This window comes from Schistocerca americana, chromosome 5 (assembly GCF_021461395.2).
Source record: "Schistocerca americana isolate TAMUIC-IGC-003095 chromosome 5, iqSchAmer2.1, whole genome shotgun sequence".
In the NCBI taxonomy this organism is placed as follows: Eukaryota; Metazoa; Arthropoda; class Insecta; order Orthoptera; family Acrididae; genus Schistocerca; species Schistocerca americana.
The window spans coordinates 212249168-212276743 of record NC_060123.1 but is presented as its reverse complement, the minus strand read 5'-3'; the positions used below and the strand labels follow the sequence as shown (position 1 = coordinate 212276743).

The following is a 27576-nucleotide window of genomic DNA, read 5'->3' as shown; positions in this document are numbered from 1 at the left end:
TTATATTAAAACAAGTCTTAAGATGGTCATTGCTGACCGAAACCAGTAGCCTGAGGACATAACATTTTGTGATCATAGACAGAAATAAAGAAATTGATTCTAAATTATACAATAATTCACGGCAGCTAAGAACCCAAGCTACTCTTTGATTAGTGTTTTCTCTTTGCACATGGTTGGAGGAACCCTGCCAAAGGTGGACAATGAATGGCCAGCAGCAGTGGTCTTGCATCAGTCCCACCGTGCATTACTCTTCCCTGCTCATTCTCCAGATCTGAACTGCTACAAAACATCACAAACTACAGCAAAACATCACTATACAAAAATATAAGTATTGCATTATTCCACCTGTTTGTTTGTATTTGAATATGCAAGGAAAATTTCTTGTTCTAATCACTGTCAGAAATTCTGTTCTTTGATATATTTCTCTGGTATAAATTAGCATGTGTTCCAAGGCACATCAAAACATGAGTTAAATCACATAACCCTTGAGTAATAATAACCTTTAAATTGTAACAGAGTAACTAAGGGAGATGATGAAGAGACTGAAGAAATGTATGATGGGATAAAAGAAATTATCCAGATAGTTAAGGGAGACAAAAATTTAATAGTCATGAGGAACTGGAATTCAATAGCAGGAAAACAAAGAGAAGGAAAAAGAGTAGATGAATATGAACAGGAGGGAAAGGAATGAAAGAGGAAGCCGCCTGGTAGAATTCTGCACAGAGCAGAGCTTACATCATTCATCCAAGCCTCAGGCCTCAGTAGTGTGTTTACATTTTGTGGCATGCAGTTGCAGCTGTAGCGGTTATAATGCTAAGTACTAACAAATTTACTGTCCATTGTGATACAGGTATTAAATTTAATAGTTTTCAGCAGTGTTTTGTGCTGTTTGTGGCGATTTAATAAAGTTTTGGAAACGTATGTTCACTGTGTTTTTTAGAGTTTTCTGTACATTGAAGTCATTTAGTAAATTTCTAGCTTTAGTTTTCAACTGACATTTTATTGTTTCTAGTGAAATATTTAAGTAAAATTTTCGTTCATGTTTTAACTTCATTGAGTGTTCTAGTGGCTGCTAAAATTTTTGGTTTTAGCTAGTAATTTTGTGAAGTTTTGTTAGTGTTTATATCAGCTGTGGTGTAGTAGTATAATACAAGTAGTTGCTTTCTTAGTAGACAGAGAATTTTTAGATTGTTATTGTTAGTTCTATAAATAGTTCTGCTGGTATAACTGAACTTAGGTAATGTAAACATGTAGTTTTTTTCAGCAACTGTAAAATTTTACTGTGGGTGAGAAGTGTGGGCTCTGTCATAGGTTTGTGAGTAGTGGGTTATGGTGTGGGATTTGTTCAATGTATTTTCATTGGGGGGAAGCCAGTGGGCATTCTAACAAAATCCTCTCCTAGGAATGCAGAATCTGTAGCAGAAATAAGTTGATAGAGGAACAGGAGCATAAGATCTGTGCTCTTTACGTGCAGTTACAACATGCAAAGGAGGAACTAGATAGGTTGAAGAGGGTGCAGGGTGGTGGGGAATGCAAACTGGCAGTTGGCAAGAAGGCAGCTAGGAAGAGGAGGTATTCAGACAGTCATACTTTGTGTATATGCAATAGATATGACTAGCTGTCAGATTTGCGTGGAGAGCAGCCTCTTGCAGCTGTAGATGTAGGGAACATGCAGCTGTCCTCAGCAGTTAGGGGGCTTAGGTCAGTTGCAAAGTCTAACAGAAAGAAGAAGGTTCTGCTGCTAGGTAGTTCACATGGTAGAGGTGTGGGCCAGCAGTTGCAGGAAGTGTTGGGGAGTGAGTACCAGGTCACCAGCATTGTGAAGCCTAGTGCAGGGTTGACTCAGGTGACTGATAGCATAGGGAAGTTATGTAGGAATTTTACAAAGGAGTATCAGGTACTGACACGTTCCATGACCTTGAAGATTTGCTCCTCAATTTGGTCGTATGGAACTTGACGTGTAAATAAATGAAAATAAGCATAATTTAATCATCGCTAACACTTGGTTTAAGAATCATGAAAGAACATTAGATACATGGAAGAGACCTGGAGACACTGGAAGATTTCAGATTGATAGAGTTATGGTAAGACAGAGATTTTGGAACCAGATTTTAAATTGTAAGACATTTCCAGGTTCAGATGTGGTCTCTGACCACGATTTGTTGGTTATGAACTGTTGGTTAAAACTGAAAAAATTTCAAAAAAAGTAGGAATTTAAGGAGATGGAACCTGGATAAACTGAAAGACCCAGAGGATATTGAGATTTTCAGAAGGAGCAGTAGGGAATGGTTGACAAGAACAGGGGAAAGGAATGCAGTAGTGGAATAATTGGTAGCTTTGAGAGATGAAATAGTGAAAGCAGCAGAGGATCAAGTAGGTAAAAAGATGAGGGCTATTAGAAATACAAGTGTCTAAAAAATGAGATCTGCAGGAAGTGCAAAATGGCTAAGCAGGAATGACTAGATGACAAATATAAGGATTTAGAAGCATATATCACTAGGGGAAAGACAGATATCTCCTATAGGAAAATTAAAGGGTCCTTTGGAGAAAAGGAATCTACCTGTATGAGTATAAAAAGCTCTGATGAAAAATAGGTCCTAAGCAAAGAAGGGAAAGCTGAAATGTGGAGAGAGTAGTATATAGAGGGCCTATACAAGAGATATGTACTTGAGGGCAATATTACAGAAATGGAGGAGGACGCAGTTGAATATGCGATGGGAGATATGATACTGTGTGAAGAATTAGACAAAGTACTGATAGACCTAAGTCAAAACAAGGCCCCAGGAGTAGACAACAACTACTGAGCCAACCACGACAAAACTCTTCCATTGGTGAGCAAGATATATATGAGACAGGTGAAATACTCTCAGGCTTCAAGAAAAATATAATAATCCAATTCCAAAGAAAGCATTTGATGTCAGTCATGAAAATTACTGTACTATCAGCTTAATAAGACTTGGTGGCAAAATATTAACACGAATTCTTTACAGAAGAATGGAAAAACTGGTGGAAGTTGACCTCAGTGAAGATCAGTTTGGATTCTGGAGAAATATAGGAACATGTGAGGCAATGCTGACTCTATGACTTCTCAAAGAAAATAGGTTAAGGAAAGGCAAACCTATGTTTATGGCATTTGTAGACTTCGAGGAAGCTTTTGACAGTGTGGACTGGAATACTCTCTTTGAAATTCTGAGGACAGAAGGAGTAAAATACAGGAAGAAAAAGGCTATTTACAATTTGTACAGACACTAGACAACAGTTATAAATAGTTTGAGGGACATGAAAGGGAGGCAGTGGCTGAGAAGGGAGTGAGGTTGTAGCCTGTCCCAGATGTTATTCAATCTGTACATTGAACAAGCAGTAAAGAAAACCAAAGAAAAATGAGGAATAGGAATTAAAGTTCAGGGAGAAGAAATGACACTGTAATTCTGTCAGAGACAGCAAAGGACTTGAAACAATGATATAAGATGAACATCAACAAAAGCAAAAGAAGGATAATAGAATGTGGTTGAATTAAATCAGTTGGAGGGAATTAGATTAGGAAAAGACATGTATAGCAGTAGATGAGCTTTGCTATTTGGGCAAAAGTAACTGATAATGGCCAAACTAGAGAGGATATAAAGTACAGACTGGCAATGGCAGGAAATGCATTTCTGAACAAGAGAAATTTGTGAACATTGAGTGCAGATGTGCCAGGAAGTCTTTTGTGGAATTGTTTGTATGGAGTGTAACCATGTATGGAAGTGAAGCATGGGTGATAAGCATTTTAGACAAGAAGAGAATGGAAGCTTTTGAAATATGCTGCTACAGAAGAATGCTGAAGATTATATGGATAGATAGATGGGAATAAGTGAAATGAGGTGGACTGGCATGGGAGAATTTGCTTCGGATGGCCATATGGTGTATTATTCTGGGCACAATAACAACAGAAGTAATGGAGTAGCCTTCATAGTTAGTGATAAAGTGAGAAAAGCTGTGATGGGATGCAAATATAAAAATGATAGAATGATGTCCATCAGACTTCAAGGTCAGCCCCTCAACATCACAGTAATTCAAGTTTATGCACCAACAACCGATGCTGAAAAGGAAATTATTGACCAGTTCTATGGAGATTTACAAGAATTACTACTGTCAACACCAAAAAAGGATATCGTCTTCATAGTTGGAGATTGGAATGCAAAAGTGGGAAATGAAGCTGTAGAAGGTATAACAGGGAAATATGGTCTTGGTACAACAAATGAAGCTGGACAGAGACTCCTAGAATTCTGCCAAGAAAATTCATTGATAATTACTAATACACTGTTTCAACTACCAAAACGACGCCTATATACCTGGACTTCGCCAGATGGCCAACACCGGAACCAAATTGATTACATACTTTGTAATCAGAGGTGGAAGAGCGCGGTTCAGTCAGCTACAACAAGACCTGGTGCTGACTGCGGATCAGATCATGAGCTCCTGATTGCAAAATTTCGGATGAAACTTCAGAATGTACCAAAAAGTATCCCAACTTGCAGATACGACCTTAACTCTATACCCTCCGACTATGCTGCAGAGGTACAAAACAGATTTAATGTATTACAGCTGGAGGACAAAAGCTCGCAAGAGATGTGGACAGAAGTAGCTAATACTGTCAAGGAGGCAGCAGAGAAACACATTCCCAAGAAAAGGAACAGTAAGAAGGCTAGATGGCTATCAGTTGAGGCACTGCAAGTTGCAGAAGAACGAAGGAAAGCAAAAATCAAGGGAGATAGATCAGCTATGTTTGAATTAAATAAAGATTTTCAGAAATTAGCTAGAAGAGATAAAAATATATTCTTTAATGAACAGTGCAAGGAAGTTGAAGATAGTAACGTAATGGGGAAGACAAGAGATCTTTATAAGAAAATTAGAGAAATTAAAGGAAAATTCCAGGCAAAAATTGGAATGATAAAAGATAGAAACGGGAAAGATCTGAGTGAAGCGGAGGATGTTAAGGAAAGATGGGCAGAATATGTAGAAGACCTATACAAGAGAGAACTGCATCATGACAGGGCTCCTACTGCTGATGTTAATGTTAATTTAGAACTAGAGCCAGATATTTTGGAGAGCGAAATCCAGTGGGCCCTTGAAAATATGGCTGATAACAAAACTAGTGGACATGATGAAATACCAGCAGAATTGTTTAAAGTCACTGGAAAGGATGCAGTGAAAGTGCTGCACTCAATATGTCAAAAAATATGGATCACGCAGCAGTGGCCAGAAGACTGGAAAAGATCAGTATTCATCCCCATTCCAAAGAAGAAAAGTTCTAAAGAATGCTCAGATTATCGAACAATCGCACTTATTTCACATGCTAGCAAAGTTATGTTGAAAATCTTACAAAATAGACTTCGCCAATATCTAGATCGAGAGCTGCCAGAAGAACAAGCTGGATTTAGGAAAGGAAGAGGAACTAGAGATCAAATTGCTAACATTCGGTGGATTATGGAAAAAGCGAGAGAATTCCAGAAAGATGTGTACCTCTGCTTTATTGACTACGCCAAAGCCTTTGACTGCGTCGATCACAACAAATTATGGAATGTACTGAAAAACATGGGTGTACCAGATCACCTCATTCATCTGATACGGAGTTTATACCTTGACCAAGAAGCCACGGTGAGAACTATGTATGGAACAACGAAATGGATAAGGATTCAGAAAGGGGTCCGGCAAGGCTGCATACTGTCACCGTACTTATTCAATCTGTATGCAGAACATGTCATGAGGAATGCAAGGCTAGATGAAGGAGAAACAGGAATTAAAATAGCTGGAATAAATGTAAACAACCTCAGGTACGCGGATGATACGATCCTATTGGCAGAAAGTGAAGAAGATTTGAGAACACTCTTACTGAAGGTGAAAGACGAAAGTGAAAAGGCTGGTCTTATGCTGAATGTGAAGAAAACGAAAATTATGGCAACTACACCTACCAATTCGTGGGATATAGCAGGAGAAACCATGGAAGTAGTGACCACATTCAGTTATCTCGGTTCCCAGATCTCTGCTGACGGTGACTGCAGCCATGAAATCCGGAGACGCCTGTTGCTCGGTAGACAGGCGATGTCAAACCTTGACAAGGTTATAAGGTCCAGAGATATAACACTAGCAACAAAGATCCGTATTGTGAGGGCTATGGTCTTTCCAGTTGTGATGTATGGATGTGAGACCTGGACCATTAGAAAGGCTGAACGGCGAAGAATTGACTCCTTCGAATTGTGGTGTTGGAGGAAACTTCTTAGAGTTCCATGGAGTGCAAAGAGAACCAACAGATCAATTTTGGAGCAAATTAAACCAGATTTCTCCCTGGAAGGTCTAATCTTAAAACAAAAGCTGACCTACTTTGGACACACAATGCGAAGGCATGCCTCGCTGGAAAAAACATTAATGCTGGGGAAGATTGAAGGAACTAGAAGAAGAGGACGTCAGAGGATGAGATGGATCGATGGCATCACAGAAGCAATGTGTTCCAACCTGGAAGGTCTACGGGAGAAAGTGCAAGACAGGAAAAAGTGGCGTGATTTGGTTCATGGGGTCACGAAGAGTCGGAACCGACTAAACGAATAGAGAGAGAGAGAGAGAGATATGGATAGATCACATAACTAATGAGGAGGTACTGAATAGAATTGGGGAGAAAATAAATTTTGCCATAACCTGACTAGAAGAAGGTATTGATTGGTAGTACACATTCTGAGACATCAAGAGGTCACCAGTTTGTTACTAGAGGGAGGGGAGGGGGGGGGGACATGGAGGGAGATCAAGAGATGAATTCAGTAAGCAGATTCAAAAGGATGTGGGTTGCAGTCAGAGATGAAGAGACATGCACAGGATAGATTAGCATGGAGAGCTGCATTGAACCAATTATGGATGTAACAGATTATTAACTGAAGCTGAAGTTTGGTCTAAGAGAAAGGGAAAAAGACTTGAACTACTGTCACTTAATTTTGAAAATCATACACAATTTGTGTATAGCAGTGGTGTATCAGTAATCATTTCTAAGTATGGAACTGGAATATCTGAACCTTCCAAGGATGACAGAAGAATACAAAAAACCCCTCATTAAAATATATTTGAGCTGGGGCAAAAAAGAGCAAAGGTGGGAAACATGGGAAACCTCCTACCACAGAAATATCCCTATCTCTTATGGCATAGTGGTCCTGTCTTCCACATGTTATATTTTCCAAACCTACTGGACAATAGACTGGTGCTCCCCAACAATGCTGAGGGAACTTCAGTCCACTGTGTGGAGCAGACTACATCCAGCATGCAAATGGTTTCTCTAGTTACTTGGATAACCTTTCCCAAAGGGCCAAATCTTGCCTGCCTGCAACCTTATGTGTTGTCTTTATGGTAAGTAGCTATCTGTCTTTTCCTACATTGTTGATTTTCCTACTGATCCATAATATAATCTCTGTAGCTGTTAATACTTGGGTTGTCTTGCACCTATTTGCAGCAGTTTAGGCAGAAAGTTACAATGTAGCAATAATCCCACATAATTTCTTTTACATTTATTGTTGCTAAGTCATATGAATCTAATCCACCAATGCAAACTTTAAAATATGATACTTAATTTAAGACTGTAAAAAATTTATAAAATCATCAAAATTTAACATCAAATCTAGGTTTTGGAAGCTTAGCTTGAACTATACACAAGGCAAATCACTGCAAAATGTAAAGCTTAATTCAAAACAGCCTATTAAATCATTAAGGGTCAATCAATCAATCAATAAGGGTCATTGCAAATTTTGGTGATAAACATCTTAGTAAATTAGCTTATTACGCCTATTTTCACTCATTGCTTGCATATGGCATCATATTTTGGGGTAATTCATTACTGAGGAATAAAGTATTTATTGCACAAAAGCGTGTAATCAGAATCAGAGCTGGAGTCCACCCAAGATCATCCTGCAGACATTTATTTAAGGATCTAGGGATATTCGCAGTAGCTTCTCAGTATATATACTCTCTTATGAAATTTGTTATTAACAACCAAACCCAATTCAAAAGTAATAGCAGTGTGCATAACTACAATACTAGGAAAAAGGATGATCTTCACTATTCAAGATTGAATCTAACTTTGGCACAGAAAGGGGTGAATTATACTGCCACTAAAGTCTTTGGTCACTTACCAAATACGAGGTGCATTCAAGTTCTAAGGCCTCCGATTTTTTTTTCTCCGGACTGGAAAGAGATAGAAACATGCGCATTGTTTTAAAATGAGGCCACGTTCATTGTCAATACGTCTCAGAGATGACAGCACCGTATGGCAGATGGAATTTTACTGCCAGCGGTGAGAATGAAACTGTTTTAAATACTTAAAATGGCGACGTTTTCCTTACTTGAACAGCGTGCAATCATTCGTTTTCTGAATTTGCGTGGTGTGAAACCAATTGAAATTCATCGACAGTTGAAGGAGACATGTGGTGATGGAGTTATGGATGTGTCGAAAGTACGTTCGTGGGTGAAACAGTTTAATGAAGGCAGAACATCATGTGACAACAAACCGAAACAACCTCGGGCTCGCACAAGCCGGTCTGACGACATGATCGAGAAAGTGGAGAGAATTGTTTTGGGGGATCGCCGAATGATTGTTGAACAGATCGCCTCCAGAGTTGGCATTTCTGTGGGTTCTGTGCACACAATCCTGCATGACGACCTGAAAATGCGAAAAGTGTCATCCAGGTGGGTGCCACGAATGCTGACGGACGACCACATGGCTGCCCGTGTGGCATGTTGCCAAGCAATGTTGACGCACAAAGACAGCATGAATGGGACTTTCTTTTTGTTGGTTGTGACAATGGATGAGACGTGGATGCCATTTTTCAATCCAGTCAGCTCAATGGAAGCACACAGATTCACCGCCACCAAAAAAATTTCGGGTAACCGCCAGTGCTGAAAAAATGTTCTGGGACAGCGAGGGCGTAATCCTTACCCATTGCGTTCCAAAGGGCACTACGGTAACAGGTGCATCCTACGAAAATGTTTTGAAGAACAAATTACTTCCTGCACTGCAACAAAAACGTCCGGGAAGGGCTGCGCGTGTGCTGTTTCACCAAGACAACGCACCCGCACATCGAGCTAACGTTACCCAACAGTTTCTTCGTGGTAACAACTTTGAAGTGATTCCTCATGCTTCCTACTCACCTGACCTGGCTCCTAGTGACTTTTGGCTTTTTCCAACAATGAAAGACACTCCGTGGCCGCACATTCACCAGCAGTGCTGCTATTGCCTCAGCGATTTTCCAGTGGTCAAAACAGACTCCTAAAGAAGCCTTCACCGCTGCCATGGAATCATGGCGTCAGCGTTGTGAAAAATGTGTACGTCTGGAGGGCGATTACGTCTAGAAGTAACGCCAGTTTCATCGATTTCAGGTGAGTAGTTAATTAGAAAAAAAATCAGAGGCTTTAGAACTTGAATGCACCTCGTAGTATCAAAAGTTTGACAGATAACCAACAAGTATTTAAGAAGAAATTAAAAGAATTTCTGAATGACAACTCCTTCTACTCCATAGAGGAATTTTTAGATATAAATTTTAAAAAAAGAAAAAACTAAACAAAAAAATTATTTAAAAACAATTTAAAAAAAATAAATAAAAATAAAAAAGTTGTTATATTAACTTAATTATGTTGTTAAATTAACTTAATTATGTCATGTATTGGAAAATTTGACTCCTTCCACATCATTACGAAATATCGTATTCATGATCCATGGAACTAGTATTAATCTAATCTAATCTAATCTCTAATAATTTACAAAGCTTCATGTGAAGTCAGTTTGGGTATGCAATAAACTGACAGTAGGGAGGAGATTGAGCTACAAGACCTATAAGTAAGCAGCCATTACATTCAGTTCCTTCACTGATCCCTTGATTTTTTTTGATTTGCAAGACTTCCTCCCATACTAACGTGTATGTCCGCACTTTCTCTGTACTATATATGTCTCCTGCTTCCCTGCAGTCCCCATTTCTGTCAATCAGTGGGAGTTATTGTCCAGTCCTCTTTACTGGAATTTGATCCAAGCATTTCCAGTCATAAGCCCTTCAACTGCTGAAAAGAGTTGGTTTAGGCTCATAATTTATCAATGTAAAAGCCATCTGCATCATGGTACTGCCCAGAGAGACTTTACATTACGCCAGAGATTTTATATACAAGGCCTACAAAGTGAATAAACTTTAAAAAACAAGGAGATGAACTTCTGTCAATTTAATTTTCAGTTCTTGATGAAAATTACAGTGCTGGTATTTGATGTACAGTACTCACAACAACTCAGTAAATTTGCAGTCTTGCATTCAGAGGACATTACAAACTATCCTTCGGAAAACTGGAAATTATGATTTTTCACATCTTTATTTGTTGATTAATGTTTAATGTTCATCACAGAAAAAATTATACAGTTACAATTTTTAAATATGGAAGCAGCACCACAGCATGAGGAAATACAATGTAGTCATTATTCACTATTTATAAAAAATTGAAAACAATAAATTTTCACATTTCCAGTCCATAAGACATTACAGTATCAAAGTAGGTATTTTGCAGTATTTAGAAAATGTTTAGCCTTATAACAGCATTATCTGAGCTTAATAAAACAGAGAGAGAGTACCAGTCTTATGCTGTATTTCACATATTATGGAAAACACTGACAGGAAGAAGGGACAGGATGGTAGGACTTGTGCTAAGAAATCACAGAATAACTTCCATCTTACTTGAGGGAGCTGTAGACGAAGACAAAGATTGTAATATAAACAACAAATAATTAAAGACATAAGGTGCAAGTGTTACTTTGACTTGAAGGGGTTATCTGAAGAGAGGAATTTGTGGTGTATCACATCAACTCAGTCAGTAATTAAACTTTTACTGTTTGAGCCAGTGTAGACAAAAAAAGATTTTACCATACAGGTACCCAACTTTATAGGAACAATGTTACAATGTTCACACTGTGCACTGCAGGAGATGCATTCTAAGTAGTGTTAGTGTCTTGATTTGCCATTGCCAGAACACTGACACACATTGCAGGTTGAAGATGAGCACAGGGAGGGAGGTAGTCAACATCCCATTGGAGATGTTTCTGGTAGCAGTAGAAGAGGAATCTCTAGTGCGGTTCCAGGCTGTGATGGATGCAGGTGGTAATCACATTGCAATGTAAACATGTTCTTATAAATATTTCCAAAAAGTTTCGTTGTCCTGTGATCAATCGGTTTTTTTTTTTTTTTTTTTTTTTTAATGGGGGGGTGGGGCCTCTTAAGCAGTGAAAGTTTAATTGTAACAATCCTGTATTTTGAATGGTTTGAAAGTTAAAGCTTGTACATATTTTTAATTTTATTTATTTATTTGTCAGGTTACAGATTCATTAAACATTTTGAACACTTCACAGTAAATTAATAACAATTCATGGTACATTTTTGACAGTCATTTTTTAATCTCAGAAGAATATGTCATATTGCTTGTTTTAGCGCATCTTTGCAGTCCATTATGACAACAGCAGTGACTGCGATGTGACCTAGCAGTTCATCTCACATATATATCTTTTATTCGGTATGCCTGTTTCCATCCAACCTCAAAAACTGAAATTTAATTATGTTGAACCACAGTCACATGGCAGGTATGACTGGCATTAGTTTTGGACATGTGCTGGTAGAAATATCATTGCTTCTATAAAACAATCGTCAGTGGAGAATTTTGTGCTGTTGTGGTTGTCAGTGATTTGCCTAGCACATAATGAATACACTGATACACTCATGCTGGTTAGGTGTTAATGGCTTCTATAATGATACTACTATGACCGCTCCATCAATTAGGGAAAGTGCAGTTGAGGTGAGAACTCATATGATTGGTAAAATGTGGAAGGATCCATCATTCTCTAAGTTCATTTCCAATTGTATGGCCAACACATAATCCTATAGCCAATTAACAAATTTATTTTTCTAAAGAACTGAATTGAATTGAATGAATTGAATTGAATGAAATTTTATTGTCATTTAGCTATTACACCAATTGACAAAGTCAAGTTACATATATACAAGTTATACAGCAATTATACATGAAGATCAGTATGTCACTATTGGTTTTCCATAAAATACATTATTTAAAATCAAGTAATATGAAAACATTAATCAGTTAAAGAAATTATGCTGTACTCTCCAAACCGGTACCACTATGATATTTTACAGTCATAATATTCCTGAAGTGAGTAGCAAGGATTTGCAGCTAACCAACTGAATAATTTGTCTTTAAATAAATCAAATGGAGCCTCTACCCATTCTAGTGGCAGTTTGTTAGTTAAACATCTTCATACCCACCACTTCGCAGCTGTTCAGTGACTTGGATAATCTGTAGTAAGGTATGTCAAGATGGCTACTATTTCTGGTTCCATGAGAGTGTACATCTCTTCTATGCTGGTATTCTGATAAGTTGCTATTTATATGCAGTAGGGCAGTGTAAATATACAAGTTTATAACAGTTAATATTTTTAAGTTTATAAACAGTTGTTTACAGTGGGCCAGTTTATCAGTTTGTGATAATTCGAATTACTTTCTTCTGAAGTACCAAAATGTCCTGAAGGTGTGAGCTATTGCACCATATTAAAAGCCCATAAGATATAATGCTTTGAAAAAAAAACAAAGTAGGCTAATCATCTCACATAGGCCGCAGGTACATGGTTTTTTTAATTCCTGAACAAATACACCTCTCTAGACAACCTTGCACTAATGTATTTAATATGTAGCTCCCAAGTCAATTTACTACCTATAACAGTGCCTAAGAAGTTAAAACTATCCATGAAGTCTGCTACTGGCAGAACTCTTAAACTAAATACAATCTTTTGAGTTTTACTCTCATTAAGCAGGAACCCACTAGCTCGAAACCGGACTGATACTTGTGATATTGTGTCATTTGCCATAGTTTGGAGCATATCCATGTCTGAGCTGATATAGAAAAAAGTGGTATCATCTGCATAGAGAATGGAGTGAGTATTTATGTAAGATGGTAGATCGTTTGTCATTAGGATAAATAGCAGAGGTTTACCAATACAAACAATTTGTTTACGGTTGCTGAGGAAAGATTCGAAGATGTTGTCAACTTCACTGTTTGTGATTCCATAATAAACTAGTTTGTTGAGGAGTGAAATATGCTCCACACAATGGAAGGCTTTGCTAAGATCACAAAAGGTAGCCTGAGCAAAATTTTTTCCTTCATAAGCATTAAGCACTTTTTTAATCAGGGAGTCATTGGCATGGACTGTGGATTTGCCCTTCCTAAAGCCAAATTGTACCGCAGTAATAATGTTATTACATGTCGAAGATATTGGACGATAGCTAGATGGGCAATTTTGGATCCTTGCTTGTAAATGGGCATTACCCTAGATAATTTTAATACATCTGGGAATATTCCTTCAATTAGACATCTGTTTATACATTGAGTAAGAGGATATACTATGTACCCAATTATCATTTTTAACATATTGCAAGAAATACCATATATATCTTCACTATCAGAAGGCCTAAAATTATTTACAACAGTTAAAACAACATCTGGTGTGACCTCTGTTAAAAGGAATCTGTCTTTCAGGGTGTAGTCTACATTATGATATTTAATGAGATCAGCTAAAGTTTTTTGCGGCCTCCCAATTCTTTCCCTAATTTGGTTAACAGATTTTATACAGTAGTTATTAAATCCATCTGCTGAAATTTCTACCTCACCTTTCTGCTTGCTTTTGGCCACTGAATGTATTACAGTCCATGCTTTATTGCATTTATTTTTTGATGACTCAATGCTGACCAGGTTATGTTGTTTTTTGGCCTCATTAAAAGCATACTTATATTCCTTTTGTGCTCTTAGTACCTTTGTTTAACCATATCAGTTTTCTGAAGTCTGTAAGAATCTCTATACAACAACAACTCCTTTTCAATTGGCTAGTTGAGGGGTATACCATGGATTCTTATCCCTATGTCTATTACTGTTACTTTTAGGGTTAACTTTACATTTGTATTGAGGGCAGTTGGTCTCGATTATATTTAAGAAAGAATGAAAAAATGTATCGAACAATGTAGTGGCAGAGCCCTGGGCATTATTGTTAAACATATGTGACCAGTCATAATTACTAAGTGAGACTATGAACTTAGACAATTTTTCTCGTGTTATTGGTCTTGTGATGACTATTTTAGGCTCTTTAAACTCCTTATAGTCCATATTAGGCCTATCTGTACCTATTTTTACCCAACCTGAGTCATGGTCCGAGAAATCAAAGACAGCTACACCTGAAGACAGTAACTCTTTATTGACATTTGTAAGTATGCGGACTGTCTTGTGGGTTTGCAGTTCGTAAAAATGAAGTTGAATTGTCGTGACAGGTTTTTAAATTCATTTATGGTGTGCACGTCTTTGTTTACATCAAATGCGGCATTGATGTCACCACCAACCACTATACTATATTTCTTCCACTGAGGACTAAGAAAGAAATTTAGTAAAGTCTTGAGTTTTTCTAAAAATATTAGTGGACTTCTGTCTGGTGATCTATAAAGAGATACAATAGCAATTTTTAAATGATCCAGATATACATCTGTGGCTTCAAAATGTGCCTCACCGCACAGAAATCCTAGATCCAGTTCATTACTACAATTTATTAATTCTTTCTTAATGTAAATTGATGCACCCACATGAATATGCTGCTCTCTGCTAAAGCTGTTTGCTAAGTGGAAATCATCTAGTTATTCTAGTACATGAAGAAGTATTTCACTCCTTTACACCAGTGCTCACTTAAGTGTGATGCATCAAATAAGTTCTCATTTGCAAATTCATTTAAAATTACATGTTTTCCACTTATACTTTCAATATTGAGATAACCTATCTTGAGAGACAAAGCTGGTGAGTAATTTTTTTTTATGGGGACAGTCGTCATTACTGCTATATTTCTCTCTAGTGTTACTGACATTTATTATATTATTATTATCTTTAATCTGGTCATCCACTGTGAATCTGGACAAACCTGTTAGTCTCGGCCCTTCTTTGCTCTTTGCTACCTCTAAAAAAGAGTTGCCCCTAAATCTAAGTGGTATTGACTCAGAGCTATCGGTTCTTGCTATGCCTAACTCATTGGCTACTTTTATGATTTCATTACTCCCATACTTCTTTCCAAGTTGATTCAGATAAAGACCATGAGCAGGGTGGAATCTTGTACCTAAGTTAGTATATAATAGCAAGTAATTGTGTCCTATTAATGATTATTCTCCTCCAAGTAACATTACTACTAGGAAAAGCATTATACTGAAAGTATTTCTAATACAGTCCTTGTCCATATGAAATCCTTTGCTTGAGATACTTTCATCTGTAGTGTCACAGTGTTGGAGAGACTATATAGGAATATGGAACAGGTAAATGTAGCTATTAACATAGGGAAGCAGCTATTAGAAAGCACATTAATTAAGAACTGTTTTTAAACAGCAGCAATCTATTTGTGTTTACTTGGGCTAAATTTGACTTCGTGTAATCAGCTAGATAGACACTACTTTTTGCTGCTGTATATCTTCTGCTACCTGCTGTAAAATCCTGGCAATCGTACAAATACTGGAAAGAGCAACAATAACCACTAACCGTAAAGTGCAAGTATTGAGTGGTAGATGAACACCTAGATAAGTATGTGTAGTTTAGATATCAGACAGTTTTCTTCAAAAATAATACTGCAATGCATTGGACTTTCATAAGGCCACTTCTCACAGCAGCACTTAAAGGCAACATGAATGGTCACAGGTTTATCTGTTCCATGTGAAAGTGTCACAGAAATACTGAAAACCGTGAACTTGGAGACACTCAAAGATAAATGTCAACTGTCCTGCAAAAACCAACTTAGAGAGTTTCGAGAAACAGTACTAAGTGAGTAATCTAGAAGCTTACTACAGCTTCTGACGTGCTTCTCCTGTAGGGACTGTTTGGACAAGATTGGACTAGTCAGAACATGCACAGATGCATTTAAGTAGCCATTATTCTCACACTTCATATGTGAATGGTGAGGGAAGAAACCGTAAAGTACAGTACAACTGTATGTAACCTCTACCATTTACTTTGTTGTGTGATTCTTGAAATTTTCCCACCATAAAGAGTAGTTCATGAAGTTTTGGGATTGCAGCTGGATAACATTGACTTCTTTCCACAATATTTCAGCTGGTAACCATTCAGCCATCTTCAGGTGAGTGTTTTGCACTGGAGAGTGCTAATTCGCATTGCTAACATTATATCAAAAATTGTTGCACAGGCAAAAGTGAAAAGGCAGCTGCTACATCAGTGACCTCTGTTGTATTTCACACCCTTTTCAAATACTGCTCCATCTATGATGCACAGGCACGTGCATAATGGTGATACTACATGCATGCTGCCTGTTGGCAAGTGGGTTCAAAGAGCTAAATTATCAGATTTCAAATTAATAATGAACCATGAACCTTATCATTGGTGGGGAGGCTTGCGTGCCTCAGCGATACAGATAGCCATGCCATAGGTGCAACCACAATGGAGGGGTATCTGTTGAGAGACCAGACAAACATGTGGTTCCTGAAGAGGGGCAGCAGCCTTTTCAGTAGTTGCGGGGCAACAGTCTGGATGATTGACTGATCTGGCCTTGTAACACTAACCCAAAAGGGCCTTGCTGTGCTGGTACTGTGAACGGCTGAAAGCAAGGGGAAATTACAGCCGTAATTTTTCCCGAGGGCATGCAGCTTTACAGTATGGTTAATTGCTGATGGCGCCCTCTTGGGTAAAATATTCCGGAGGTAAAATAGTCCCCCATCTGGAACTCCATGCAGGGTCTACTCAGGAGGATGTGGTTATCAGGAGAAAGAAAACTGGCATTCTATGGGTCGGAGCGTGGAATGTCAGATCCCTTAATCGGGCAGGTAGGTTAGAAAATTTAAAAAGGGCAATGGATGGCTTAAAGTTAGATATAGTGTGAATTAGTGAAGTTCGGTGGCAGGATGAACAAAACTTTTGGTCAGTTGAATACAGGGTTATAAATACAAAATCAGATAGGGGTAATGCAGGAGTAGGTTTAATAATGAATAAAAAAATAGGCATGTGGGTGAGCTACTACAAACAGCATAGTGAACACATTATTGTGGCCAAGATAGATACAAAGCCCATGACTACTACAGTAGTACAAGTTTATATGCCAACTAGCTCTGCAGATGATGAAGAAATTGATGAAATGTATGATGAGATAAAAGAAATTATTGAGACAGTGAAGGGGGACGAAAATTTGATAGTCATGGGTGACTGCAGTTCGATAGTAGAAAAAGGGAGAAAAGGAAACGTGGTAGGTGAATATGGATTGGGGGTAAATGAAAGAGGAAGCCGCCTGGTAGAATTTTGCACAGAGCATAACTTAATCATAGCTAAAACTTGGTTCAAGAATCCTGAAAGAAGGTTGTATACATGGAAGAAGCCTGGAGATACTAGAAGGTATCACATAGAATATGTAATGGTAAGACAGAGATTTAGGAACCAGGTTTTAAATTGTAAGACATTTCCAGGGGCAGATGTGGACCCTGACCACAATCTATTGGTTATGAACTGTAGATTAAAACTGAAGAAACTGCAAAAGGTGGGAATTTAAGGAGATGGGACCTGGATAAACTGAAAGAACCAGAGGTTGTACAGAGTTTCAGGGAGAGCATAAGGGAACAATTGACAGGAATGGGGGAAAGAAATATGGTAGAAGAAGAATGGGTAGCTTTGAGGGATGAAGTGTTGAAGGCAGCAGAGGATCAAGTAGGTAAAAAGATGAGGCTAGTAGAAATCCTTGGGTAGCAGAAGAAATATTGAATTTAACTGATGAAAGGAGAAAATATAAAAATGCAGTAAATGAAGCAGGCAAGAAGGAATACAAACGTCTCAAAAATGAGATCGACAGGGAGTGCAAAATGGCTAAGCAGGTATGGCTAGAGGATAAATGTAAGGATGTAGAGGTTTATTTCAGTAGGGGTAAGACAGATACTGCGTACAGGAAAATTAAAGAGACCTTTGGAGAAAACAGAACCACTTGTATTAATATCAAGATCTCAGATGGAAACCCAGTTCTAAACAAAGAAGAGAAAGCAGAAAGGTGGCAGGAGTACATGGAGGGTCTATACAAGGGCGATGTACTTGAGAACAATATTATGGAAATGGAAGAGTATGTAGATGAAGATGAAATGGGAGATATGATACTAAGTGAAGAGTTTGACAGAGCACTGAAATACCTGAGTCGAAACAAGGCCCTGGGAGTAGACAACTACTGACAGCCTTGGGAGAGCCAGCCCTGACAAAACTCTACCACCTGGTGAGCAAGATGTATGAGGCAGGCAAAATACCCTCAGACTTCAAGAAGAATATAATAATTCCAATCCCAAAGAAAGCAGGTGTTGACAGTTTAATAAGTCACAGCTGTAAAATACTAACACGAATTCTTTACAGACAAATGGAAAAACTGGTAGAAGCCGATCTCAGGGAAGATCAGTTTGGATTCCGTAGAAATGTTGGAACACGTGAGGCAATACTGACCCTATGACTTATCTTAGAAAATAGATTAAGGAAAGGCAAACCTACATTTCTAGCATTTGTAGACTTAAAGAAAGCTTTTGACAATGTTGACTGGAATACTCTCTTACAAATTCAGAAGGTGGCAAAGGTAAAATACAGGGAGCGAAATGCTATTTACAATTTGTACAGAAAGCAGATGGCAGTTATAAGAGTTGAGTGGCTTAAAAGGGAAGCATTGGTTGGGAAGGGAGTGAGACAGGGTTGTAGCCTATCCCCGATGTTATTGAATCTGTATATTGAGCAAGCAGTAAAGGAAACAAAAGAAAAATTCAGAGTAGGAATTAAAATCCATGGAGAAGAAATAAAAACTTTGAGGTTTTGCCGATTACATTGTAATTCTGTCAGAGACAGCAAAGGACCTGGAAGAGCAGCTTAACGGAATGGACAGTGTCTTGAAAGGAGGATATAAGATGAACATCAACAAAAGCAAAATGAGTATAATGGAATGTTGTCGAATTAAATTGGGTGATGCCGAGGGTATTAGATTAGAAAATGAGATGCTTAAAGTAGTAAAGGAGTTTTGCTATTTGGGGAGCAAAATAACTGATGATGGTTGAAGTAGAGAGGATATAAAATTTAGACTGGCAATGGCAAGGAAAGCATTTCTGAAGAAGAGAAATTTGTTAACATCGAGTATAGATTTAAGTGTCAGGAAGTCTTTTCTGAAAGTGTTTGTATGGAGTGTAGCCATGTATGGAAGTGAAACATGGACAATAAATAGTTTAGACCTTTAGCTTTCGAAATGTGGCGCTTCAGAAGAATGCTGAAGATTAGATGGATAGATCACATACCTAATGAGGAGGTATTGACTAGAATTGGGGAGAAGAGAAATTTGTGGCACAACTTTAGAAGAAGGGATCGGTTGGTAGGACATGTTCTGAGGCATCAAGGGATCACCAATTTAGTACTGGAGGGCAGCGCGGAGGGTAAAAATCGTAGAAGGAGACCAAGAGATGAATACACTAAACAGATTCAGAAGGATGTAGGTTGCAGTAAGTACTGGGAGATGAAGAAGTTTGCACAGGATAGAGTAGCATAGAGAGCTGCATCAAACCAGTCTCTGGACTGAAGACCACAACAACAACAAATTTAACTGTCACTATATGTGTTGTTAGTCACAAAACGTTTTCTTTCTGAAGATATTAAAGAAATAACCAGATCTCATACCTTGTCCAGTTGAATATCTTTTGGAGACATAATGCTTAGCTGTCGCTGGCTTATTGGGCTGCAAAAGGTGATTGTGGTGGTCATGTTCAACCTGCCCTTAACTAACTGTGTGCATTGCCTGATCAGTGCACGCTTTACCAAACTTGCAAGGTATTCTGTAGATAGCAGCCCTTCACTATCCCAGGTCATCTTTTGCTGAACCAAGAAGATTCAAATGGCTCTAAGCACTATGGGATTTAACATCTGAGGTCATCAGGCCCCTGGACTGACCTAACTAACCTAAGGACATCACACACACATCCAAGCCCAAGGCAGGATTCAAACCTGTGGCCGTAGGATCAGCACGGTTCCAGGCTGAAGCGCCTAGAACCGCTCGGCCACAGCTGCCAGCTAAACCAAGAAGAGCACAATTCTTTGTAGGTGGGTGGAAGATTACTTTGACATGAATCTTGTAATCTGACTTGTTCCACATCATATCAATAAAATAATCATTAAAATTATCTACAGAACATGACATAACTAAACAAAACTATAAGATCAATAGGAGAAGGAGTGGTTCAAGTCCAGGGCATTCCTCCCATATGCTGCCAATATTTCAACAAAATTAGGCAGGATCTCATGGAAACATCATGTCAGAGTAATCTTCTGCCCAGCTACAAAGGCTTGTGCTTTTCTTGGCTCAGCAAAGGACAACCTGTGATGCTCCTCACATGTTCTGAATAGTACTGTGAGGTGCATTGCTGCGAAGGGTCAATATATAACACACCACAATCGTAACTGATGCCAAAGATGCCACATGATTGTAGACCTAGCTTGCATTTGAATGACCCAAGCATATTTTTTATTTTAACCGTTGATTGGAAAATAGTTTTTATTTTGTGCTTCTCCATTTTCCTGACAGTATTTTGAGTGGCCCCAGATACAAAAGGAATCCCAGGTACTCAGTTTTTTCTTCTGGATTGTTTTCATTCACCTTCTTGCTGGACTGTAGAGCTCATCTTTTTTGTGACCCTGAGTAGCCATTCTTGAAAAAGTGGCTCACTAGTAAAGCCATGTAATCTTTTAGTGGTTCCCATGTGGAGAGAGACATGATGTTGAAGCTGACTAGATCATGCTTGTTGAGACATTTCTCTTGATGTGCTTTCACAAACTGCGTCAAATTGTTAACATGGCGTGCTGATGTGTTGTTCTGCCATAATTGGTAAATTTATAATGTTCACTATTGGACATCAAAACCATTTCCATTCAACAGTTAAAATCAAGACTATACTTGTGTCACTCAAATATCATAGGGCTATTTGCACCTAGCATCTACAGCATCAGTAGCAAGTGTGGTAGGCAACGATACTTGTTGCAGCACTGTTCAGAAAATGTGAGGAGTATTTGCCTTGGCCTTAGCCATAATGACAAGTTTGCTGTGGCAGAGCACAGCTCTCCACACCCCCAATGGATAAAAGCATTGTGGTGCACAAATTCGTTCTGGAATTTGGTCATCAAAGAGGCAGTGGAAATAAGAACACATGACAGTCTTGTCAGTCAGTAGTTTCTCATAAGCTCTGTATGGCATTGGCAAACACATACTTCAGGAATGTTCTCATGCAAAAGCAGCAGAGGTGGCAGGCAGAATAGAGAGGCAGCCCCAGGATTCAACACGCAGGCCATGGCATCTCTTCTAGAGGCAACAGAAGGCCCACCTATGAGCCCTCGGCAGAGGTTTCTGCAGTCCAGTGACTGGGAAAGAATGAACTGGACATGAAAACAAAACCCGAAGATGACAGATAGGATGCTCAACTGACTGATAACCAGAGCAGGTTTCATCAATGATATTCTGCAAGACAGCAAGCATTCCCATTGATGTTACTGTGTTACTAATCACACTAGTGAGGATGCCGCTGGACCTATCTCTGTATCATTTATCACTTATACAATGTTCTAAATGTGCTCTAAGTCTGAATCCATGTGGGTCATACTTTCTGGATTGTGCAATTTTCACAAATGTATGTGTATATCATTACAAAAGTTATAGCAGTAAATATGAGAGTTATGTACAACAAAGCTGACTAAATAAAGTATAAAATGCTTTATTTTTCAGGGAAAAACATATTGAGCAGCTGAAACATGGAAGCCCTACATCTCCTACTCATTCCACATCCCAGTCTTCATTTTCTGCAACTACTCCACAGCAAAGATATTCTCAGCCAGTACAGGTAAATGTCAATCTTTTTAGTGGATTATCCATTCTCAATTCAGCCCAGTGTTTCTCAACCTGTGGTGTGAACCCCTTTGTGGGGGAGGGGGGGGGGGGCATTAAATGGTGGGTGCGAGCATAACAATAAAAACTATGAGTCAAAAATTGATAAATTTGCTGAAAGAAAGCAAAGCAAAATTCATTCTGACATTTAAAAAAATCGTGGTTCCACTGATACAAAGCAGTTATAAGCAGGACTGTATTAGTACTGCACAATGCTTTTCTTATTGACTTTTAAATATTAAATTAAAAACAAATTTATAATTAAGTTTTCAATTCTAAATTAAAAACAAGATAGGTAATTAACTTTTCAGTAATTAAAGGAAAACAAGTTTCGCAATTATTGTGACTTCTTTGAGCCTGTCTTGCAGAGCAAAGTTTTTCAAAGGATAGTTTAATGTTACAAATAGACACTGTGAGTTCTTTTTCTGTTTGGCTAAGACCTATATTTTGTCTTCAAACTGTCCAAGAGAGAAAACCCAGTTTCACAAAGTAAGGATGTTGAAAATGGTAATAGCATATGAACTGCCCTTGTTTTTAGTGCAGAACACTAACATCCATTCCTGCCAAAAATTCAAAGAGCAATAAATACTAAATTCTCTTCTGATTTCAACATGTGCCATGAAGTCCATCAAGATATGTTCTTAGGCAGTTGGGCAGCCTTCAGGATTATTTCAGAATGGATCCCTAACCCACACGTAATGTGCTACCAAGTTTTTGTCAGCAAGGAAAAACTTTTTAAAATTCTTTTCCAGCATGATTAAGTGATTTTCAATAGGTACAAAACAATAGTTTTTACATGATTTTCTTCGGCCTGGTAAGTCTATACATGTTCATCTACATTTATGAACAGTTCTAGAATTTATAAATTTCTGCTCCACGACTTAAATTTTCTACAGAAAGTATCAGCTTTATCAGTCATTTCCAAATATGTGTATCTGCCTCTTAAGAGTTGAAGGTTAAAGGCATTTCCTCATTAATAAATCATCTCAGAAATTCTCAGATTCAGGTTGGTTTTCCACTTCTAGAAAAATGTTGTGAAACAGCAATAAATTCTTGGCAACTTGTAAGGTTTGCAGGTTTGTAGCTTTAGCATCAGTACTCAGAATACAGTATTTTTTAATGTATTGTTATCATATGAGGAAGAGAGGGAGGGGGGTGCAATGAAAATTATGACTGAAAGGGTCACAACTAACTCTTAGTCAGCTACTGGGAAATGATGCTGCATAGCATTGGAGCCTATATCTTACACATTATAAGTACTGCAAAATATGCTTATTTAAAGTTAAAATGACCTCAGATTAAGCTCCTGATAATCTTAGTTAGATTATTGTTATTAACATAATGAACTGCTTATAAATATTTTATGATGGGAAAAAAGGAGCAGTATGAATTTTCAGAAAATTAGCATGCTCTCAATCCAGTACACAGGAAAAGAAAGAAACCCTTCTGGAAAAGAAAATGCAATACCTAGATCTAATGCTGTGAAAAAAAATTGGTTAGAAGTTGGTAAGGGTGAAAAATACAATTTCATTGGACCTTCTTGGTTTCAGTTATGGAAAATCAACAACAATACTAATTTTCATTATGTAACAAGGTAAGCTAAATAACAATATTCACATTCTTGTCTCTGTGGCTATATGGGCTCTGCACCTGTTCTGGATGTTGACTCATTATAATATCAATAGGCAACTTGTTATCATCTCATGCTACTGGTTCATAAGTTTTTGAATTTATGGCAGTTGAAGAGAACGATGGGGTGGGCAGCAAATAATAATAATAATAATCTCTACATATAAAAGGCAATGTCCTGACTGATTGATTCATTCACTCACTGACTCATTGTTGCCCAATCCAAACCGCTAAGGGTAGAAACTTGAAATTTGGAAAGGTGTTGATCTTGTACTGTAGACATTATTTAAAAAGGGATGTTTCTTAATTCCACCCCTAAGGGGATGATATGTTTTTTTGAAAATATGTTGCTATTAAGGTAATTTTGAAGCCAGGCCTATAACAATTGGTATTTGGTTTCTTGACCAAAAATAAATAAATCCTTGTTTAAGCATTTTTGGAAATTTAACCTTTAATGGGGGTAGGATGTCAAACAGGCCGACTTGGTGCAGGAGAGGCACCACAGGACATTTTATTTTCTACTGTCTATACTTTTACAAGTAAATTCATAAAACTTTGTCAGCATGACCAGGAAGGATTCAGGATTCACACTCATAGCAGTGGAAGTGCAAAAACATAACAAAATAATTTATTTTAGATATGAAATGTCATCATTTTTTCACTTACTGTTGGCTGCATTTGTTGCTATAGGTACATTTTTCTTCACAAGTAAGAGAGATTCTTTGATGAATTTTGCACAGCATACAAACCATACTTGAAGGTGAAACTCTAGAATTTTCCAAATCTATTAAAAACTGTGGTAAAAATTGAGATAATTAACTGCAAAAATAGATTTTTTTCTAAACATAAAGTTTAAAACGTAACAGCTCATTCATCTTTTCATAAATTAAGTAGATACTAGTTTCAGACACCTGTAAGTATGGTTTGTATGTTGTGCAAAATTCATTGAACAGTCTCTCTTACTTATGAAGAAAAGTGTACCTATAGCAACAAATGCAGCCAATAGTAAGTGAAAAAATGAAATTTCACATGTACAAAAATTTATTTTTTTATGTTTTTGAACTTCCCCTGCTACGAGTGTGATCCCTTCCTGGTCATACTGACAAAGTTTTATGAATTTACTTGTAAAAATATAGACAGTGGAAATTAAAATGTCCTGTGGTGCCTCTCCTGCTCCAAGTCGGCCCGTTTGACGTCCTACCCCCCTTAAGGGGGTGAAATAGTGAGTGAAAGATTTTTTTGAAAATAAATCATTATTGCAGAGCTGCTAAAGTATTTTTAAAACTACATCTATGAAAATTGGTGTTTGACTTCTCAGATGGAAATAAAAAAATACGTGTTTCAGCGTTTTTGGAAATTCAGTCCCTAAGGGACTGAAATAGGAAAAGAAATGTTTTATGAAATATTTCCTTGTGGATTAATTATCAAAGCAAAATCTATGAAATTTGCATTTGGCTTTTCGGTTAGAAATAAAAAATTGTGTGTCACTGTTTTTGGAAATTCAGTCCCTTAAGGGGTGAAATGGGGGTTGAAAATATTTAAGAAAATAGTTTTTGTATCAAAAAATTTGTAAAGTTAAATCTACAAAAACTGGTATTTCACTTCTCGGTTAGATATAAAGAAATATATGTTAGGGGATGAAAGTTCCTGTTGAAATATCACCACAAGAATCCACAAGTCATGATTAACAGAAACTTTGGACTCAGCTACCGGAATTGCTTTTTGGTTAGAAGTACATTTGGGACAGACCATGCATCAATGGCCTTAATTAGTGTGAAAACTTTAGGAGATGTTGCAATTGGTGAACAACATAAAATCTTCATTAAAGAAAAACAAAAAATACTCTACAGACCATATAGACTACACGAGTGAAGCAGCGGGTGCTAAGGCTAAGCTAGTAAATAAATAAGTAAACAGAGGAGTAAAAATTATGTGGAATCCTTCCAGTAAATTAAAAAAATTCAGAAGTGAGGCCCCATTGTGTCTGAAATAGTACATTTATGATTACTGTCTCTTACCAGTTGTGACTTACAGCAGTGAGACAGAGACTTTTAATATAGAAACCATTCAAAAGCTGAGGGTTGCTCAGAAAGCAATGAAACGTAGCATTCTGGGAACATCTAGGAGAGATAGGCAAGTTAACAAATGGATCAGGTTACAGATTGGATTGGAAAATGTAATATAGGAAATTCTCTTTCCACATTACAGGAGATATGAAAATACGTAAGTGAAGCTGGACAGATGGTATTATAAAATCAATAGGAACAACATGGTTGTGTATATCTGAAGACTATAATGAATTAATAAGGCTGGAGGAGATGCTCAACCAGCTAAGAATGCTGGATGTATGATGTTAATGTTCATCATCACAGTCATCTCAAGCTAAACACAAAGCAAATCATGCAATTTAGAATTTCCGTCTTAGACAAACATCAACAAGGGAGGCCATTTACCACTGGCACAACAAATTCGTTGTGACGGGTTGCTTGTGCCTGGCAAAGAGAAGCAGATGTCCCAGTGTGAGTGAAGTAAATGTGGAGCACGTACGAGAGACATTCATAAGGAGTCCAAAATTAATTGGTGCATCGTGCTTCCCGTGAACTCGAAATGGCTCCAATGACAATGTGGAAAGTCCTATGACAGAAGCTGTCTATGAAACCATTCAAATTGGGGCTAGTGCAGAAGCTCAATGAAGATGACAAAGACAAGCATTTTGAGTTTTGTAGTTGCAACAATTGAATGAGGATGGGGATCGCATTGTTGATTGCTTAATTTTTAGCGACGAAGCCACTTTTCACACTAATGGGAAAGTGAGTAGGCATAACTATCAAATCTTGGGTACAAATCATCCACACAAATGCACTGAATTTGAGTGTGATTCCTCAAAGGTAAATGTTTTTTGTGTCTTGTCACATTGAAAGCTGTATGGACCATTCTTCTTCACTGAGAGCACTGTCACTGCATATTCCTACTTGGACATGTTGCAGCAATGTCTTTTGCCTCAAATGCAGTTGGACCCTCTGTTCATCTTTCAGCAGGATAGGGCTCCACCCCATTTTCGTCGTGAAGTTTGTGGCTACCTGAACATGGACCTGCCGCATCGTTGGATCTGCCGTGCTACAGAAGGGGACTGCGGTCTCATGAAATGGCCTCCCTGACCGTCAGATCTCACTCTGTGTGACTTTTTTCTGTGGGAACACATTAAAGATCTGGTGTATGTACCACCTGATGTAGCAGAGCTCCGGGAGAGAATATGGGACTGCCACAGTCAACGATGCCATTCTGGGGTGGGTATGGCAAGAATTCAATTACCATATTGACATCTGCTGGGTCACTCATGGTTCGCATATTGAATGATTGTGAAAAAAACTTTCAGAGTTCCTCTTCAAAATGCAATGTGTATGACATCTGTAAAATGTTTAGTTCTTGTGCAATGAATTACTGAAAATGTTCCCGGACATTATGTACACACTGTATTATGACCAGTAACTATCTTATCACACTTCCTTGAAGTGCATCAGACACTACTTTTACTTCTGATAATTACTCCTTATTAAGAACTATGTACTTGGTTTTCTTAGTTATGAAGTATCCATTCCTGTCACATATCTGTTGAAGATATTTTGTGCACTCTTACTTTGTTTTTAGATAAAAGTGTGGAACTAAGTCTTTCTGGCAGTACAGAAATGTGATATCAACCTAAGCTCTACTATCTGCTGCCCTCTAGATCTCATGAACAGTCAGAGCAAATTAGTTTTCAAATATTCTTGATAGTCTGCAAAAATGAAATATAAGATGTTGTGACCATTTTCAGGGTGTGTGCGACCCGGGACAACTGGGAGATCCGGGAAAAACCCGGGAATTTTTTCATGCGGGAGATAAACGGGAAAACCCGAGAATTGTTAAGAATTCTGGGAATTTTTCATTGTTTTGGTTTTCAGTTAAATTTT

General features: G+C 37.9%; 1 protein-coding gene across 1 annotated transcript in view; it reads left to right on the top strand.

Moving 5' to 3' along the window:
• Window positions 1-27576, top strand: part of LOC124616723 (DNA-directed RNA polymerase II subunit RPB1-like) — a 117242-nt gene that overhangs the window by 4589 nt on the left and 85077 nt on the right. Inside the window, exon 5 of the mRNA XM_047145083.1 lies at window positions 21839-21953. Within this exon, the coding sequence (XP_047001039.1) occupies window positions 21839-21953 (115 nt within the window). The remainder of the gene's footprint in view (window positions 1-21838; window positions 21954-27576) is intronic.